At 51.1% G+C, this 20016-nt stretch overlaps 1 protein-coding gene across 1 annotated transcript in view; it reads right to left on the reverse strand.

Moving 5' to 3' along the window:
- Nucleotides 1–691: 691 nt before the first annotated feature.
- TDRD5 (tudor domain containing 5) overlaps nucleotides 692–20016 on the reverse strand; it is a 30992-nt gene continuing 11667 nt past the window's right edge. The window contains 8 exon segments of the mRNA XM_062004353.1: nucleotides 692–828; nucleotides 1096–1224; nucleotides 1911–2094; nucleotides 11704–11897; nucleotides 12644–12860; nucleotides 15272–15418; nucleotides 17482–17643; nucleotides 19295–19495. Of these exon segments, the coding sequence (XP_061860337.1) occupies nucleotides 692–828; nucleotides 1096–1224; nucleotides 1911–2094; nucleotides 11704–11897; nucleotides 12644–12860; nucleotides 15272–15418; nucleotides 17482–17643; nucleotides 19295–19495 (1371 nt within the window).

Genomic DNA, 20016 nt, shown 5'->3' on the forward strand with positions numbered 1-20016 from the left:
GATTTGATTTCCTCCCCTTCAGCGAAGGAAGGCAGCCACCATTTCTGCGGAGAGCCTTGGTAGGGGGAGTGTGCCGTGTCCTTGCCGAATGGCAAGGCTTTGGGCTCCCACCAAGGGAGCAAGAGGCTGAGCCCCGGGCTCGGGACTCTCAAAACTTCAGCAAGCCGCAAAGAAGTAGGATCTAGAGACAGGCAAAGTCAGTCCCAGCCACCCGAGCAGCCAGAAAAGTTAACGGGGACTTAAAAGCTAATCCGCCTCGGCTCAAAGTTGGACCGCATCACCTGGAGCAAATAAGGGCAACCACGACCCCAGAGCTTCCTCCGGGAGAGGCCGCGGCGCAGGGGCCGAGCGCAGCCCCGGGCTGCCGGGCGCATCCCCCCGGGCGCCGCAGCCTCGCCCGCCCGCAGCCCCCCGCGCTCCCTGCCCGCCGCAGCCCCGCATTCCAGCCTGTGCCTCTCCCTTGTCCCGACCCCTCTGCCAAGCCGCGGTGCCGGGGGTGGGAAGGGAAGGCAGGAGGGCAGGGGGATGCCCGAGCCGTACCTGGGCGTCCGGGCCGGGCGGAGCGGGGCCGGGGCCGGCAGCACCGGGGCAGCGGGAGGGATGGAGGGGAAGGCCGGGGAAGGAGCAGGGCAATGAGTATGATAATAACGACAGCAACAGCGATAATAATAAAGAATAGGAAGTAGAATAATCACCGCAGCGGAGGAGCGGGAGGGCCGAGGCGGGTCCGGCCGGCGGGGGTGGAGGCGAGCGGAGGAGGAGTTTGCCCGGGGGCCGGAGCTGCCGCCCCCCGCACCGCCCCCGGCCCCGCACCGCCCCCGGAGTTGGCTGCAGGGGCCGCAGATGGGGAGGTGACCCCCCGCCCTCCCCAAACTGCTCTGCAGGGGAGTCAGGTTGGAAGGCGTCGGGCCATGGTGGGGAAAACGGCGGGGGGCACCCACTCAGGCTCCCCCCCAGTGCCTGCAGCTCTCTGGGCGGAGTACATACTGGCAGCATCCCCTGAGCACCCCCAAACTCACGGGTTCCCCCAGGACATCCCAAAAGCCAAACGCTGCACTACCTAACCGGCAGCATCCTCAAGCTCAGGTCCTGTACCCAAACGCACCGTCTCCAGCCACCTCAGTATCCCTTGTGCTGCTGTCACCACCGCCTCGGCCCCACGACAGGGGTCTGGTGGCTGCAGCTCCGGCTGGAGCACCCCTCCATATGGCAGGTAACGGCACCCTTCGGGCACAGGCATGGCTCTGGCACTGCAAACAGCCTCGGGAAAAAAAAACCCATCACACCCTTGCGAGAGGGATGAGCCCCTGCGGGGACGGAGGATGCTAATCTTACCCGTTATTTTTTAAACAAGATTACCCACCTCCTCAGGACCATCTGGAAAACGGAGCCGACTTTTAGCGCCCATCAGCCCCCCAGCTCGAGGCTGCATCGCTGCTCTGCGGTGCCCTGAGCACATGCTGGCACAGGGGAGGTACAAACACATGCACACGCAAAGGTGTTGCCCCCATCAAGTGTTTCCAGTCGCTGCAAAGCTCTGAAGCTCCAAACTAAGAATTTAAAGTGTGGAAGGTGCAGCCTGCAGCTGGCATCGCCTTGGGAAACAGAGCTGCTCGCCTCTGTGAGCTATGATAAAGGTAATCGAATCTCATGCTCTGCACTTCGAGCTGACCCTGCGAGCGTGAGGATTACTGAGTGAGGGGAACGTGTGTTCGCCCATGTCTTTCTCATTTTCATGTCCACGGGGCACAAAAGCCGCTGCGAGGCGGTGATTAATGCAAGACCTCTGCTACAGCGAGACATTTGAACCCTCCCGTGCCTCAGTTTCTCCATTTTAAAGTAAGCGACACTACAGACATTTTTCCTCTCTCTAGGCCAAGCTTTAAACCCGGGGAGAAGACGTCACTTACCTTCCCCTCCGTCACCTTCGCCGCCAGTCAGAGCATCCCGTTGGCCACAGATTGCCCTCCCCGCTAGCCCAGCCCAGCCCTCGCGGCTGCTCCCTGCCTCCGCCAGGAGCCCGAGCCGCGGATCCAGCGGCAGAGCCGAGCCAGGAGGGAATAAACGCTCGTTGGGATGCGAACGGCTTTCCGCCTTCAGCGAAAGAGCAAGATGAATTATGAAATGCAAAGGCGAGGTAAGTGGATGCTGTCACAGCACTTCCCCGCCGCGCCGCAGGACCCGGCTGCGGCCGAAGGGCTGCACAGCCCCGGCCGGGAGGGAAGCCTCCTGATCCTCCTGCTGGTAAAGGAACCCACGCTACCGACCCCAGCACATCAGAGGGCTGGGAAACACGGAGAAGCATCGAGCAAGAAAAGCGAGCACATGGAGTATTTCTGTGGAGGGTGGTAGAGGCGCATTTTCCCCTTAGCTGGGCTTCAGAGCTGCTGGAGGAATGTGAACTAGAGGCGTCCAGGTGAGCATGGAGGAGGAGGAGGAGGCCAGGAGAAGTGAGAAAGTAATTTCCCGGGCTGCTCTGGGCAGGATGCGAAGAGGTGATAGCAGCTCAGGATGCAGGGAGAGTCGCTTCTCCCCTCAGAAAGCGCTGCCAGGGCCACAGGAAGCATCATTACGCCTCATTCAGGAACTGACAGTTTGCTGCTTCCACGGATGGACGTGGAAAAGTTTCTTTAGGGTTAAGGAATCACTTGACTAATGCCAGGCTGAGATTGCCCAGATCCAGCTCACGCCCCTCCACCAGCCCCGTGGCTGCGGCCCAAGGCAGAAGGGTGCTGCAGAGGATCAGGACAAAGCGAACGTGAAGCAGCATCACTCTGGTGAGCAGCAGCGTTATCCACTCGCCTCATTTCACTGCTGGACTCTTTCTTCTTTTTCTCCCCCAAGCCACGTTTCTCATTGTTGTTTCGTTATTTTTTAAGGCAGTGCACGGGTGATCAAGCAAAACACAAAAGGTGGGATTCCTGCCTTCGTGGTGGCTGGGAAAAGCCCAGAGATGGGAGCACCAGATGCTCCACAGCGGGGAAGGAAATAAAGCTCAATGTTGTTCTTTTCAATCGATGTGGTTTTAAATAAAACACATGGTTTGGAAGTGCTTGGGGTTAAGGCTGCTGGGAAATTGAGCATCAGTTTGATCCAAAATACTTCTCAAGCTCTTATTGCAGTTTCTTTTATGGCAAGGGAAACAAAACGCACCTGCAAAGCATCCCTGCCTCGCTGTCATCCTGGTATCTGCCACCTCCAGGGCATCACAAGCAGCTGGCACAGGTCACCTGCTCAGGCCTTGGTGATACAGGCACAGTAAACCTGCCAGAATATCACTCTCCACAGCTCTCAGACATTGCAATACCCACATGTACAACTGACTCGAAAGCTCAGAAGCATTGCAGCTAAACTCCCTGAGCCCGGGAAGCTCGTTTGAGTTTTATGAGATTCCTTCTTCCCAACACTAAGAAGGATTTTACTGATCAGCTTTAAAACAAAACCATAAAATACTTTTAGTCCCTTCTGCTTTGGTCCTCTTGTAAAAAAACTCTAAGCCCGCAGACTTCACTACCACATGCCAACACTCCACTCCCCTATTACAATGAACATTCAACTAAATAATGCAGCAGCAGCTCCTCGTTTCAGTCCTTCTCCAGCAACATCTGCACACACAAACCCTGTGAGACTTCCAGGTGTGAGTCCCAGCCCCAGCCATGGCACAGAGCTGCAGGGGGTACCCTATTACACCTCCCACCGGGGCACTTCAGTCCCTCAATAATTCCCTTCCTCTCCAGGCAAGTGTTTCCACCAGCCCGAAATGCTGATACCAGAGGATGCTCAGGAGCTGAACCCACAGCTGCTGGCATGGGAATTCATCTTCTTCTATGCTAGATCTTGCTTTTATTTTCACTTTTAGCAGAGCCTAGGGAAGCTGTATCAATCAGAAAAAGCCTGACAGTGCAAAACGCCATCCTCACAGCATCCAGCCTGCGTCTCACGGGTTGGAAGCTCTCTCCTAGACTACTGTATTTCAGACAACAGGGCTGCTGGGTTGTAAATGGGGGCATTAGCCAATGGAAAGGGCCTTAGGAGTCATCCAGAGCAACCTCCAGCGCTCCTGTGTTTCTGGTTGCGGGGCTAGGAGCATGCACAGAGCTGCTTACAGCTTCTCAGGGCAATACTGTGATGCCCTCATTGCCCCTTCATCCTCCCCAGCGACATCCCTGCAGCCCATTGCTGCAGCCGCCTGTATGTGCCTGCTCCCTGGGGAGGGCTCAAGCACAGCTTTCCCCTCTGCAGCACATCCCCTCCAGATGTGCATGAGTCATTACGCACCTGGGTGGGCTGGCATTTGTCTGCATGAGCACTGGAGAACAAGCCCAACTGCATAAGAAACATGCAGCAGGAGCTGCCCAGCAGTCCTGGCCTCTCCTCTTAGTTATCCAAGAGATGCAGCTGGGGATGTACCCATTGTGCAACCCAAGGATCAGTGTCACAGGAGGTATCTGCACAGCTGCACACCCCCAAATCCGAGGTGTTTAGGGGATTGCAGAGACCTCTTCCTCCTGAAGGGCTGGAGAAAAGACCCACCATGCTGCCTACGTACCCACTTAATAGGGGGAGATGGCTCTTTCCCCCTTGGAGCTGCTCAAAGGAGCTCATGGTCCCCAAACCAAAAAGGCTATTTCTCCATCATGTGTGACCACCTAGGAGCTCCAAGCTGAGCAGTGAGGGCCAAGGTTGCCCAGGAGATACCCAGGGGGACACAGGGCTGCCCACTGGTGGCATCTGCCTCTGCACTGGAGGAGAGGCAGGACGAGCCTTGGGTAACATCATTAGGCCTGAGTTATGCTGCCTCCTTCCCAAACAAAGATAAATGTCATTAAAGCTCAGCTCTTGTGTATTTTATGTCCAGATCCCAGCTGGGGGTTTACGGCTTTGGACTGCAATTAGGCAGCAGCAGCAGTGTAGTATTAACCCATCACATTCCTGGAGCATCAGCCTGGGAGCAAGAGCTTTGCCCAAGAGCCACTTTGACTTTGCTGGTTTGGCTCAGTACCACCATCCTGGGGCCACGGGAAGCAGCGGGAGAGCTGGAGGTGACCCAGACACAGCCCTGGAAGCCACTGAGAGGAAATCCGTGCAGCCCTTGGGGTGCAGAGGCTTCACACCCCTCCTGCTGCCACGGGCCCCTCGCAGCCATTGGCAGCACGAGCAGCAGCACACGGAACCTGACGGTCCGAGGAGGTGGCTTTTTTCACCCTATGCTATGATTTTTAAGTGCCCAGGCAAGGAGCCACTCAGTTGCTCACCACCTTATTTTCCCTGTTTAGTAGCAAATGTGCAAAGTGTTTTATCTGTGTGCTCCTAAGCCCTGCCAGGGGCTGGGGATGTGCTTTACCTCACCCTGAGATAGTGAAGATAGGGGGAAAACATCCCACATCATGCCAAAACCTGTGTTGCTTGCCCTGAACTAGGTAAGCACAGCCCTCTGGGTTCATCCTGCCCAGGAGACACAGCATGAGCCATGCAAGGGGAGTAGCCTTCTTTCTGAGCAAGTTTAGGGTAAAAAAACAGGGAAAAGGACAACATCTGAGGCAAAGTGTGTGTCGCCCATAGAGGCTGTGGCTGCCTCATCCCTGGAAATGTTCATGGCCAGGCTGGAGGGGGCGTGGAGCAGCCTGATCTACCAGAAGGTGTCCCTGGCCACGGCAGGGGGTTGGAACAAGGTGATCTCTGAGGTCCCTTCCAAGCCAAACCATTCTAGGATTCTTTGAAAACCACCAACTGTATCCCCTGGGACAGCTCTGAGAATGACAGTGCCACGGAAAACTCCCCAGCAAGAAAAAGCAGCCCTTGGGGGTTTGCCCCTGTCCCAGTGCCCCTGGCTGGAGTAGTTGATGCCGGTGGGCTCTCGCACAAGCCGGGGCTGCCTCGGGCAGCGTGGTGCATTGATCGCTGTGGGGTCTCTGCCTGCCAAGCCACAGCCCTGCTTGGCACAGGCTCATCAATCGCTGCAGTCACAGCCACGGCCTTGGCTTCTGGGGGAAAACACGCCCCGTGGGACTTGTGGCTCGTGCAGCTCGGAGTAGGGCCAAAGCCGGGAGTGGGGACAAACCCATCCCAGTCCTCGGTCCTGAGGGAGGGAAGGGTGGGGGTGGGAGATGCTCAAGGCAGGGGGAAGGAAGGACAGACAGAGCAGAATATTAACTCCTTCCAGGCAGGTGTGGCCTTACTGCATGTGCACCCACTGCTTCTCTGGGCTCCTGGTAACACAGGCGCCGTGGCTGGGCCGGAGCATCCTCCCAGGGATCAGCCACAGGCCATCCACGTGACACAGCAGCAGGGCGCAAACCCACAGGCATGAAGCCAGACTCGTGTCCTGGCTAGAGAAAAGCTCAGAGGCCAACAGCACAGGGCAAGGGGTGCAGAGGTGCTAACCCAACCCTAACCAGCATCCCTCAGCCTCAGCATAGGGCAAGGCTGAAGACCTCCACTGTGGTGGCTGCCCCTGGAAAGGTTTTCTTCCTTCTCTTTTTGCAGCAGAACCCTCCCCAGCATCCGTGGTTGCATAGAAGCCTTTCAAAGCCACAGGCCAGCCATAATCAACAACAGCAGAGCCTGCCAAGCCCTGGTGCTGGCAGCCAAGGGGAGCTCTCCATGTGCAGAGCTGGCAGAGAACTTGGGAAAAACTGGGGCATTACACCGATGACCACTCAGACAGCCCCCAGGCACCATTAGGGCTCCAGCTTTCCCTATTCCCCTCTTCCCTGCCCTTCTTCATGCTTTTGTCATACATCAGCTCCTTTCCAGTTAGCCACAAGCCTGTAGGCATGCAGGACTGCAAACCTGCTGTGAACAAGCTGAGGAGAGCAATGATGAGCTGAGCATGCAGTGTGAACATAGCCCCATGTGCTGGCACAGGAGCGAGGGCAGGTCGAGAGCAGCTTACTGAAACACAGCCCAGCTCCTGGCACGGGGAACAGCACGGGCTGAGGCTGCAGCACCAAAACGTCCCCAGCATCCTCAGTGCCTGGGGAACAGCGCTCACTGCCACTCCAGCTCCTCTCCATCCTGCTCCCAAAGTGACCAGGCCACCAAGATGAGTTGGTCTTGCACCCCCTCCAGCCCTCGGGGGGCAAGACGGGAGCTGTGAGGGCAGCGCTGGCGCCTGCAGCCTCCCCGGCCCCTGCCCGCTCCAGCCTGGCCCAGGCTCGTCCTCATTCCAGGCTCGGTGAGCGTCGGCACGGCCCCAGAGGTAGTGAGATGATGCCAAACCTCCTAATGGAGCTTGACAGCAGTGGGATTAAAAGCACAAGTGAGATCGCAACCCCTCTGCAGTCAGCTTCTGCCTTGGACGAGCTCAAGCAGAAAAGCAAGCTGCCGGCAGCGGGGAGGGGATGAGGAGCCCACACACAGGCAGGGCGACGGAGGCCCTTGCCCGTCCCAAGCCCTCCTCACCCTGTCAGCCCACAGTCAATAGGAAGGAGCCCTGGGTGAAGGGTTTCACCAGTAACTGCCCCAATTCCAACTGGTTCCCAGGGGTTGGTACTTCCAACCCCCTGAACTCTGGGTGCAGAGCAGCCCACACCACACACTGCTCATGGCTTCCTCTGGATGCCTGCAAGCTCAAGGTGTTGCACAGGCCCTGCAAAGACCCTCCTCCCTCTCCTTTGGGTGCTGCACCCAAGGCATCCAAGCACTGGGGTTGGGATGGAGACAGATGAGAGGAGGGGCTCAGAGGTGAGTGGGTGCTCAGGGACACCCAGAGCTCTGCTTTCTGTGGGACAGGGTGCTCACAGCCCCTGGCAGCTGACACCAGCACAGTCCTGGGTCAACTAAAAGGCAGCACTGAGCCTGTTTCCCACCCAGGGGATGCAATGTGCTGCCCCAACTCTCCTTCATCCTCCTTCCCACAAGCAGGAATAGTTCAGCATCTCCCCCAAATCCACCCTAACAGGCTTTTGCAGATGGGAAGGGGCAGTTTGCTTGCACAAACCATCCAGGGGTGGCCACTAAGCCACCCTGCCAAAAGCCAGCATGGCACAAGCACCATCCCCACCTTTGCTCCTCTGTAAGCCAATGGTGGAGGCTGCTCCTGCAGGTACCTCCCAGGGACACACAGGGCAAAATGGGGCTTCTTACTGCAGGAAATCAGGAGCCACCTCAGGGACTGTTGCAGGAAGAGCTGATGGGCGTAGTGCTCGGGATGAAGAGCCCTTGTTTTGCAGTGACCTGGACCCAGAATCAGCTTTTTCATTTTTCTTGCCAAATGGAAAGAAAACAAAATCCTTCCAGGTCAGAGGAAAGAAAAGCATTTACTTGTGGGTCAAGTGAAACAAGCTGATGCAGGGTTGAGTGCACTTTTATTCTGACCAAACTGGGAGAAGATTCAGTTTCCATCTAAAAATAAAGAAATAAAGGTTTTTAGGGTCAGAAGCACTCAAGTTGGTTTTTTTTAAGCCTAAATGACTTGCTGAACAGAACTCCACTTTGCAAAGCAAGGCCTGACCCAAAAGTGCAGAGGAGTGGGGGCTGATGTATCCATCTGGAAAACTTTGACCACACTGAGCCAGCAGCAGCTATGGCAGAAGCCAGCCCAGGATGCCCCGTGGCTCCCTGGCCCACAGCTCAGGCACCCCAGCCTCAGCTCCTGTCAAGCCCAGCAATGCACTGGGGTGCTGGGAGGAAGGTGTTTGGCTGCCTCTGCATCACTTTGCTCATCCAAAGTGAGCTGTGCCTTTTCCAGCCTCCTCCCTGCCAGCCAAATGCTACTTTACAAACTGTGTAAAACTCAAAGCATCCAATTACCACCATGGCCAGGCAGCTGCTCACAGACACCACTAGAAGCTCTTCCATAACTCCCCCAAAATGACACCTGGAGCACTCCTCACCCTTTCCAGAGCCACCCACACCCCAGGGGCACCGGGGTCCTTCTCCAGTGGGTTCAGGTCCAGCTCTGCTCTCACATCTCAGCCCCAGCCAAGGTGACCTCACACTTCCATCAGCATTCCAGCACCCCTTTCCCAGCCTGCAGCAGGAAGGAGAGCTGTCCTCTCCCCTCCCTCCACATGGCAGGGCCAACCCCAGACCCCACACGTTGCCTGAGTCCATTAGTGAGTCCCAGGAGCTCACACAGCTCGCTGGCCCTGCTTCACCCCAGGCTTTTAGGGAGCGCTGCAGAGCTGCACTGCCTTGACGCTTTTCATCTGCTCTAAACATTTTGGTCCTCTCCCCCAGGGACTCCCAGCAGATAACCTCTGCCTGCAGCACAGGGGAGGCTGGAAATAGGAGGCAAAGGAGAGGAAAGTCTCAAAGCTGCTCTCCTTTGGAGGAGTGAGACGCCTTTGCACACACACGGAGATGAGGAACACCCAGTGCCCCATGGAGATGTCCCCTAAGGAGGAGAGGACAGCCCACACCTACAGACAGGGTTCTCCTGGGGCAGAACAGCTTCCTCCTTGTCATCAGACACCTCTGGGGGCATTGTGTGCTTCTGAATCTCACGGTTTGCTCAGCTTTACCCTGAGGCCACAGCAAACAGCCCTGGCACAGCCATGTCTTCTTCCCCTCCACCTGGCAATGCCCTGGAGCAGAGACACTCAAATATGGCATCATCTGTCAGTCCCTGGGGTGTCTTTTTCCACTGCTTTAAGCAAGAAACATACAAAGAGGGATGTGCCAGGCAGGAGAAATACACCCAGAGCTGCTCTGGGAAAGGAGGTGTCAGCACACAGCAGGGAAGATCAGCCCAGGTCACCTTGGAGCAGAAGAGCTCAGGTGCTGTGGGTCCTGGCTCAGGGTAAAGGCTCAGTTCTTCACACACCTTTTATCCTGACTGAAAGGGTGTGGGGAAACAAATTAAAGAAATAAAATTAAAAAAAAAATCAATCAAGGGCTTGCAGACAACATGAGAATGGCAAAAACTCACAGGAAAAAACCCACATCCTGAGCAGGGAAACATCAGGAAACAGCATCATAGCAAAGCCTGGCACTCCACCTCCAACAGGCACCTGGGGTCAGGGTGCAAAAAAACAGGGTGATGCATAGTGATAACAGCCCAGAATATGCTCCCTCCCTCCAGAAACCAGTGGGTTCAGGAGCTCAAGTGACAGGGGATGTCTTGATTCTGTGTAACACTTGCTATCTCCCTCCCAGCTCCCTTTCCACACACATATAGGCTCCCAGTATCCACAAACTCCACTTCCAGATCCCCGTAGCATCTCCCCATCCCCCATGACAGCTCATACTGAGCAGCACTGAGACCCACCTCCCAAAGCCCCCAGTTACACCCACAGGATGGGACCCACAGGATGAATCGTGCCCCAGGCAGGGAGCAGAGAGAGCAGGAGCCCCAGCTGGGCAGGGGAATGCTGCCCACCCAGCAGGGTCATGCTGCCCACCCAACAGGGTCATCTTCAGCTCCCCACATCTCTCTCCCCCTTCTAGACCCCCAGTTCTAGACTTTGGCTGAGCTACCACCAGCCTGCTGGCCCCTGCTGCAGTCCAGGGAGGACATGGAGGTCTCCAGTTCTCATCTCTTAAATGAAAAAGCGACTTGTACGGGAGAAGAAAAACTCCAGCTCCCAGACAGCTCCGAGCAACCTCAGCTCCTTTCCAGTTGCCACCTATACCAGATGACAACCACCCAGCCTGAAAAGAGGACCAGAGAGGTCAGGCAATCTCTGAGCCTCCCCACAGGGTTGTACAGCCTCTACTCATGCCATAGCTCTTTACCTCTCAACTTCCATCCCCTTCATTAGCTTTCTGGGTGGTCATTTCCTAACAAGCCCCAGATTTTCTTTCAGCCCTTTCACATCCAAACCACCACTAAATGCTAAAATTAAAACAAAACAAGCATAGAATGGTTTGGATTATAAGAGAGCTTCAAGTCCAATCAATAATCTTCTTATGCTGGGCTTTTATCCCTTCGAATATGAATGTCAAAGCCTTTCTTGAGCTTTTCTTGGTAGTTTGAAAGGAAGGAAGTTTGCAAAGAGCAGCCCTTGAAGCCCCTGCACACACGAAAAAGAGCCCAGACACCAGACAACCAGCTGAATGGCTGCATTCTAAACCAAGGCACTTCCATCTGCATTAAAAAAAACACAAGCCCAAGAGGATTTCTTGCCATAGGCAAGGAGCTACATAAACAGAGCCAACCTCCAGCTTCCAGCCTTCTCTGCCTGGATTCTTTGTAGATCTCACTCGATGGCTGTAACACAGGATTCCTGATACTCTGTACGCGCAGCATCCTGATGCACCAACAAATCACAGCATCTTCTTCTTGGGGAAGGAGGTTTCTTTTATTAAGTTATCAGCACTTCTGTGGACCAAGGTCTGAGGTGAGATACAACTGCCTTTCCTAACAGCAAGCAGCGTGTAGAGCACCCATGGTGTTAGAAACCAAAACCATTTCTCCATACACCGTCAAAACTCCTCGTGTACAGGAGGGAGGGATGGGCAGCCAGTTCCCTCTCCTGAACTCAAAGGGTACATTACAGAATGTGACAGGTGTCTCCCAAACCATTAATTAAATTACAGAGAATAAACTGGTACCCCACCAGTACAAACCAAACCGGTTTCCTGAAATCAGCAGTTCCATTCATCACGTGTACGGAGCGCACCTGAGACAATGCCAGACTCCCGAGTTCTTCAAGGGATTAAACATTTTTTTTAACCAAGGAAATGAGAGCACAGTTAGACAGAGGGTCTTTGCCACTCTAGGCAGCCTTCCTCAGCAGCTGCTCCAGCTTCTCACACCTTCCTCCTCAGGCTGGGGAACCACTGGAAGTAGCCGCTGGGAGAGGCCATACGCGCGGACGCCAGCGTGGCCGAGAGCACGGCAGAAGGGTTACACAGCCTCTGCGGCGGCCCTCGGTCACACGGCCCACTGGCACTGCACAGCCTGACTGCAGGGCTCCCAGCAACTTCTCTGGTCTTCATTTTCTCTTCACCTGCATAAGGAGGGACACAGAAAAGAAAGATGGTATGTGTCGGCAACTCTATCAAGCTCCAGCTTTGATTCAAATCCCTTTTGCCTGGACCAGATCAGCTCACAGCAAGAAGACTTTGTCCTGCACACCTATTCAATAAGCCTGAGCCTCTCTCCATCTCCTCCCAGTGCTCATCTGCTTCCCCAGAAGTGGGAAATCAGATATGGTGTAGCTCCTGTCTGGAGAACTGAGCCTCTGCTCCAGACAGCTTTGTCCATGGCACAAACAGGCCCTGCCTGCAGCAAGTCACTACATCTGCCTTGTGAACCAGACAGCTACCACATGGGTGTCATAAATTCTTTCATCATTTGCAAGATGGAAGGTGAAAACCCACACTAGGACTTTAGAGGGTTTTTAAAATGCTTTTGTTCCTTATGATTGGGAGACTGAGAGACTCTCAGAGCACAACGTGGAGTGGAGGAACAAAGGCTTTTCTGCAGGAAAGCAGCAGAAAGTCTAGAAAAGGCAAGAACAACAAAGTCAACAGAGAGAGAATAACCTTCAATTAATTAGTTTCCATTAAACCTTTAGAAATGCATTTTGCTACACAAAGGTCAAAGCATCCAGCCACCTGTGACTGTTGTGTCTCCATCCCACAGACACACTTTCATCCCTCCTGGCAAAGCAGCAGCACCACTCCCAGGACACCTCACGGTGACTGCTCAACTTTCTGCTGTGTTAACTTCCACTGACAGATATACTCATGCTGTTACCTTTGTCCAGCACACATGGTGCTGCCATAAGCAGAAGAGAGGGATGTACAGCTTCACGAGGCTGGGCCTGGCTGGAAAGTCTTTTAATCTGATTAGGGTTGTCTTGGCTAGTTATTGCTGGTTGTTTGGAGCAGACAAAAGAAGTGTGAACATCTTCCCCTGACTTGGATAAGACAGTAGGCACTGAGGACTCTTCAGGAGAATGAGGTGTCTGTAACTGTATATAAAAACTTGAGAGGGTGTGATTAGTACACACTCAGTTCATTAGCTGCTCTGACCTTTATTATCTCTGAAAGCCCACAAAGAACTGAAGTGTCAGCAACTGGATGACTTAAATAAATAAATATATTAAAAAACCCAAACAACTAGTTAGTCACAACCCTCAGCCAAAGGGCAGCTTCTCCTGCACAAGCAAGCTGGAAAATGTCAGTCTGTTACAAGACACCAATCACCACGTCTCAGTAAAGAATTAACAGCTGGGTCATCTCTCAGCAGCCCCACAAAGAACAAATGACGGCAGCAACAGAGGGAGTTACCGCATGGGAGTGGGCAATGAGGCACAGGGACTCCCTCTGCATTCCTGCTGAAGAATGCAAGTTAAATTGAAGCTCTGGGGATGATCATCTGTGTCTCAGCCATAGGCAGGGACCAGAGGCAATACTTGTATTTGTTAATTCAGCATGAGGGAGAAAAATAGTGAACTGACAAACAGCAATCCACCTTGCCCAAGCACAGCTGTTCAAAAGTTAGGTGCTTGCTCTCTAGGCTTCTTCTGTTGTCAAGGCAGAAGAAAGGCATGCATCTCCAGAAGAGGTGAATCACCATCCAGAGGTGCTTCACCCTTTGAAGAGAGTGTGTTCAGAGGATTAGCCCAGAATCAAACATTTTGTTTTCATACAAGCAGATTGGAGCCATTCAAAATTGCACCTCCGGGCCTGAGGGGATGAGCAGGCACTCCTGAAGCTGCAAAGATAGCTACATGGCTGGGCAGCAGCAATTCTGTGCTGACCAGATAGCAAGGCTCAATAATTTGACTGACAGGCATCACTGTAGTCCAGTTAACCAACTACTCGGCTTGATACCACAAGTCCACTGGAAAACCCCTGCCTAACATTCAGTAAAGAAGTGCTGGGACAAGGAAAAAAAGTCCATAAAACAAGGTAAAAAATGCTCATCATCTCCCCTTGCAACCAATACTGTCCTTGCTGGGGAACAGGCACTCACAGAGGCAGAAACAGATAGGGTACAAGCAGGGACACCAAAAATATCTGTTAGCTGGAAAAAAATGGATGAAATAAATTTTAAAAGAAACTGCTCTGTTTGCAGAAGAGGCAAAAGGGACAGGATCCCCTGGAAAGGGCTGTGGGCAGCAGGAAGTAAGGCAGCATCTGCTCCTCCTAATTCACGCTATTAACAATATCAACATTGAAACAGTAAACACGTGCAGTGAAAACTGGAAAGGAGGGAAACATCTCTTGGTGGTGCTGCAAGTGCCATAAAACCCTGAGGCCAAGGGCCAGGCAGGAATCAGGGAAAGGAAATCCTCCTGCCTGTCCTCATCACTAACTGGTGCATTTTTAGCTCCTCAGTGTCTACAGGGAGATTGTTTTTGCAACCCACAGTCTTCCTTAACAGAAATTCTTATCACTTCCTCTAAAGACTGTAACAGAGGTCACAGTCAGGGACAGATAACGTGCCCAGGACCTTCCTGATTCCATCAGAAAAAAACCCACACAGTTTCATACTTGCAGGGGAGAATTTAAGTCATCTCACAACAATTCTATTGCTATCTACCCACCCACCTCCATCTCATCTCAATGTACTTTATCCCCACACCTGCTACCAGAAACTTTCCTCCTCTCTCACTCTCTCTCAAGATCCTTTTTCCCAGCTTGCTTTCTCTTCACCCTTTTCAAGTAACATCTCCAAGAGACAATGATTCTTCCAACTTTGCTCTAGACTATCTGAGAGTCAACTTTCCCCCATATCCTTTTAGAAACCGCTTTGTCTCAGCTGCTCCAAGAGTGTAGGGAGCTGTGCTTATCCCAAACCTTGCAGGCACACTCCAGCTCTGTGATAGCTGCTGTGGCTAAACAAACCCTGAGTGCTACTGGCTCCTCACTGAACTCAGAGCAGAGCCTTTACCAGACTGCAGACTCCTTACACTCCTCACTAACCACTATTTAAGAAGCTAAGTCTCTACATCAGCACCACACAATACCTCAAAGCCTAGTCCAAAACACAACTCTCCCCAAAGCACCCTCCTAACTCAGGAACAGGCCTGCATGATCCAGACTGGTCCCCACAGGAACTCCCAGCAAACCTCAGGGCTGTGAACAGAGGGGAAGCAGAGGAATGAAGAAGGGCCAGGTTTGACCTATGAAGGGCTGAAACAGTTTTTCCCACAATGTCTAGATGTGTCAGTGGAGCGTTAGTGAATCATCATAACACCAGAGACAACAGCCATGAGGAACATGTGTAGCTCTGAGCCTATGCTAACAGCCAGTTGTTATTTCTTTGCCAGTCACTTTGAAAAAAAGTGCATGTCAAGGCAAATAAAATAATTTAAAATAAAGAATAAACCCTCTCAAGTGAGAGAGAGCTGAGAAAAAACACCCTTACCTTAACCACTGCCATAGGCTCTGTAGGGGTTTCATTTGTATCCTGTGCAAATTCAGGGTCTCGGTCTGTTGTTCTTGGGACGTTCACTTCATCCAAAAGTGGCTGCACCTCATCCCCTATCTCATCCTTAGGAAACAGGTATGATTGCTAAGGAGGTGGACAAAAACAAAAAGTGGGTAGAAGAAAGAAGGTTGTTCTGGGGCAAGTTACAGAGCAGCTGAATGATACCACAGAGAGAAATGCAAAGGTGCATCCTTCTTCTGCTCAGAAGTTTCAACATTTCCATCTGGAGAAGTCTGGGCTACTTGGAAAAGACAGAAAGAACACGGAAACACAGGAAATAATGTGAGCAAGAAGCTGTCACTTTAACTTCTCCACAGTAAAAGAGTTTTATTCCAGGAATGTTTTCTTGCTATTGCATGCTGCCTTCTGAGAAATTTTACCATGGAGAAGTGTCCCAATGTGGCAGAGCCAACATCAGCCATTACACATTTAAGGAGGTGGGAAGCAGAAAGCTGTTAATCCTGAACAGGCAAGTCTCAGATTGGACAATGCAAAGTGAGTTCCCCACTGCTTCAGAGGAGTTACCAGAAAATGCTGGCTAAGCAGTAACAATTGTCATCCTGGACACATTTCATGGCAGTTCCAAACATTTTGAACCATTTTATAACCATTGTTGATGATCACGTTAGTGATGTATCAGGGAAGAGACAGAAATGTTTGGGACAGCCAAATGGTCCATAGTGGTGTTGGGGCTTGCTAGTGAGCTAAGACCTCCACCTCAATCTGAATATTTCTGTAAGGAAACGAACTATTTGCATGATACATGCCTCTTTTAATTAATCCCACTTGAGGTGGGTGGATCGCTCCCAGCAAAGCCTGTGAGTAAAGGCCCCTGGCTTTAAGGGCTTGATGCCAAAGCATATATGATTTGTGAAATATTCCCTTCTGTCAGAATTTAGATTATTCCCTCTCTATCTTAAAAAGCTGCAGTAGTATTTTGAAAGAAAATGCAGCTGTGCATTTCCTTTGGCAAGATGGCTTTAAGCAGGCACTAGAGCCACTTTGGATGCACTTACATTCCTCTAGTCTCCAAACCACCAGCTATCTCTGACTTTGTACAAACGGGTCTTGCTATAGTTAACCAGCTAGAGTACCAATTTTTTCCATTTAAAAAACCCCACAAGCACCCCAACACAAACTCAGATTTGCAGTCTTTACCACAGTAACCTCTTCCAAGTGCAAACATTAAGATGCTGGTTTGTCTCCTTCGGTTCAGATGATACATCGACAGCACAGGGCTGTTAATACCCAAGACATAAAGCTTACACAGACTTTCTCTAGCACAGAAACACAGCTGGCTAAAAGAAAAGCTAGGCAAAATGACTGCTTGAAAATTTACTAACATTAACTTAGCTTTTACTCTTATCTCAGAGGAGTATCAGAAAAACAGCCCTGGAACAGATCCACTGCTGAACACTCTTCAACAAGTGAAAGGTGCTTTAGCCCTTGTAGTAAAATGTGCCATGAAAATACTACACTTTAAATACCACAGAAAAGAGACACTTGTAGACAAGTGTTCCTGGAGTTTCTAATGGAACTACACTAGGTCAGACTCAGGACACAGGTTTTACTCCCAGGCCCTGTCCATCAGTTTTTCCATCTGTTAAACAGCAAAGTGCTTCTCATTTTATAACATGCTCTGAAATCAAAGGTGTAAAGCAGAATCCAGATTATTCACCTTCAGAGTTATCCTTCCGATACAACTGTAGTTGTATATGACCTTTCTCCTTCAACAACCAGGATCGCAAATCACTTCCTTTCAGGTCAATTTAGAAGGAGCAAGACCCTTAATTCAAATAACAAGATAGTTCTTCCCACATTTAAATAATATCCCAAATCGTTACACATCCTTTGCTAAACTCCAGAGATGCAAGAGGAACCACCGCGTCGCTTTTTGGCTCCTAGAGGTGCCAAATGTGAAAGTGATAAAGGAACTGATTTAGCAGCTATCAAATTGAGAACTGCAGCTAGAGATGTATTTATGGTCCAACTGCAATTGCTTTTATATTATGGTTCTGCTTGCTTTCAAAAGCAAACAACCAACCCCACAAAAAAACTGCATGGGACTAAAACTATCAACATCTACTGACCCCTGGAGCTGATTTGAATGATTTAATTGAATAATTGTGCCACAGCCCAACTCCCACCTGGTCACATGGTTCATCCCCATCCAGCTTTGAGGAAGCTGCTTCGCCATCTGCATCTAGAGATTCCTGCTGCATGCGAAGGTCTGGCTTTACCTGTTCAGCATTCTCCTGCTTTTCACTGGGCTGAATATACAAGGCTGAAGGATTCAGCTCCTTAAATCCCTAGGAACAAACAAAAAAACCCACCCCAGTATAGTAAAAAAACCCATATTGTACCTACCACAAAAGAATAAGAAGGATTCAGCACATTTGTAACAGGTTTTATGAAGCACACCACCCACAAGTGAGCTCCAAACTCTTGCAGAAATTGCCTTGCAGAAAATCAATTGCTCTCCCTCCAGCAACAAAGTGACTCAGCAATGCTGCCCTCCTCCCAAAATTTGACATACACATGCACAAGCACAACTCCAGGATCTAATCCTGCTGAGACACACATTCTGCATCCGTTGAAGAAACCAACGGATATGAGCACTGCAGGCTGGAAAGCTTGACCTTCTGCTGAGAGACAAAACCGTGGCAACACCCTTCTCAGGGTTTTCATACTCACATAGCTCTTACTGAAACTGAGTGCAGACATTCAGATAAATTGTAAAGGCTCTCTTCACAGGCTTACAACTTGAATGTCTGTCCAAGGCACAACATGCAATCTACCATGGCCGTGCTGTCCAACATTGTACATTTCACTGGCAAAGTCAGAGACTTTTAAAATCAGGACCATTGCCATAATCAAGCTGGTTAATGGCATAACCAATCTTCAATGCCCAGAGGACAGAAGGCCAGAATAGTTTCTTTAACTATCCTGTTCCTCACTCAACTGCCCCTGCCACTATGCAGCATTACTCTAAGTGAGACAGTAAAAAACTGATCAACTTGCTTTCATTGTTTGGATGACTGGCCTCTTAAATCATGACTAGAATTAACAATGTGTAGTCAAGCAACTAACACATCTCTAACATCTCCAGTTTGGCCTTATGCTGAGGACATCTATAGCAATTTTACTTTCCCATATTATTTACACCAGACATGCACCAGCTCAGATGACTCTGCAAGTCTAACAAGTTAATCCACTTCAAAGAAACCCAAACCAATCAAACCCTTCTAATCACTGTTAGCTGACAGGATGGAAATAAGCTGTTGTACAAAACCAGAATAACTCTGCTGCTCCAGCTTGTGAAGAACAGCACCCAGTGGGAAGGATCCACGCTGGAGCAGTTTGTGGAGGACTATCTCCCATGGGAGGGACCCCACGGTATAGCAGTGGGAAGTGTGAGGATGCCTCCCCCTGAGAGGAAGCGGTGGCAAAGTCCATCTGTAATGAACTGACCTTAACCCCCATCCCCCTGTGCTGCTGGGGGGGGAAGGAAGAAGAGTCCTGGGAAGAAAGAGGGGTGGGGGGACGTGTTTTAAGATTCAAGTTTTATTTCTCATTTCCCTGCTCTGTTTTGCTTGTTCATTAATAAATCAAAACAGTTCTCCCCAAGCTGAGTCTCTTCTGCCAGTGACACTAACTGCGGAGTGATCTCCCTGTCCTTATCTTGACTCATGAGCCCTTTATTCTATTTCACTCTCCTCTGTCCAGTTGAGTAGGAGGAGTGATAGAATGACTTGGTGGGCACCTGGCACCTAGCCAGAGTTAAAGCACCACACACCATCCGATTCCATCTTAACCAAAAAGAAAGCTCTCACCATAGTTAGACACCATGGAATATAGTCACAAAATGGTAAGTTACAAGAAAGCTTCAAGCTAAAACATCTTCCCATTACAGGCACCCAGCCACTCCATTCCCTGTCCCTTCCTTTCAGCAGCACTGACCTGGGAAGGGATGTTCTTCCCACAGACATCAGCATGTCCTGCATCCCTCAAGACACAGTGGAAGTAGACATCCTTCTCGGTGGATGTGTCACACAGGAAGAGATGCAGAATGCCATCCACATACTCACTCGTGATGCCCACGAGTAGCTTGGAGCCACACAGCTGCTTGAACAGCACAGTTGCTGCACTGGACCACACACTCTGGAGAAGAAACAAGGATGTAAAGTTACTGTAAACAGGCTGACATCCACCACATGAGACTCACCCTCATGGGCACTAGTCAAAAGGCCAATTAAACCAGGTCAGGCCAGGGAGAAACACAGGAAAGCTTCTCAGCACAAAGCTGAATCAAACTCCCCCACAGCCTACGGTGCTAGCAACACCAGGAATGCCCTTTCACCTCAAATACCTATTTCCAAACACAGTGTGATGGCATTCATCAGTGATTTTATCACAATTCTCTAAATTACAGTTGTTTGGGGTTTGGTGGGTTTTTTTTAGTTCCTAGAATCACGTAATTATGCATGTTACGTGTGTCAAACTTTCAAGAAGGTGCTAAGCCTCATCACAATGGAAATTGTGATTCTTCAACCCTGAAAAATAGAGGAAATAGCTCTTTAAAAGAATGTCTTTGAGACACAGAAGCAGCAACTCAGTCCATATGCTCTCCTTCAGAGAAAAGTCTTTTTCTGGCTTCTTGACCAGCACAGAGCAGCTTCTTT

The sequence above is a fragment of the Colius striatus genome, chromosome 10 (assembly GCF_028858725.1).
Source record: "Colius striatus isolate bColStr4 chromosome 10, bColStr4.1.hap1, whole genome shotgun sequence".
NCBI lineage: Eukaryota > Metazoa > Chordata > Aves > Coliiformes > Coliidae > Colius > Colius striatus.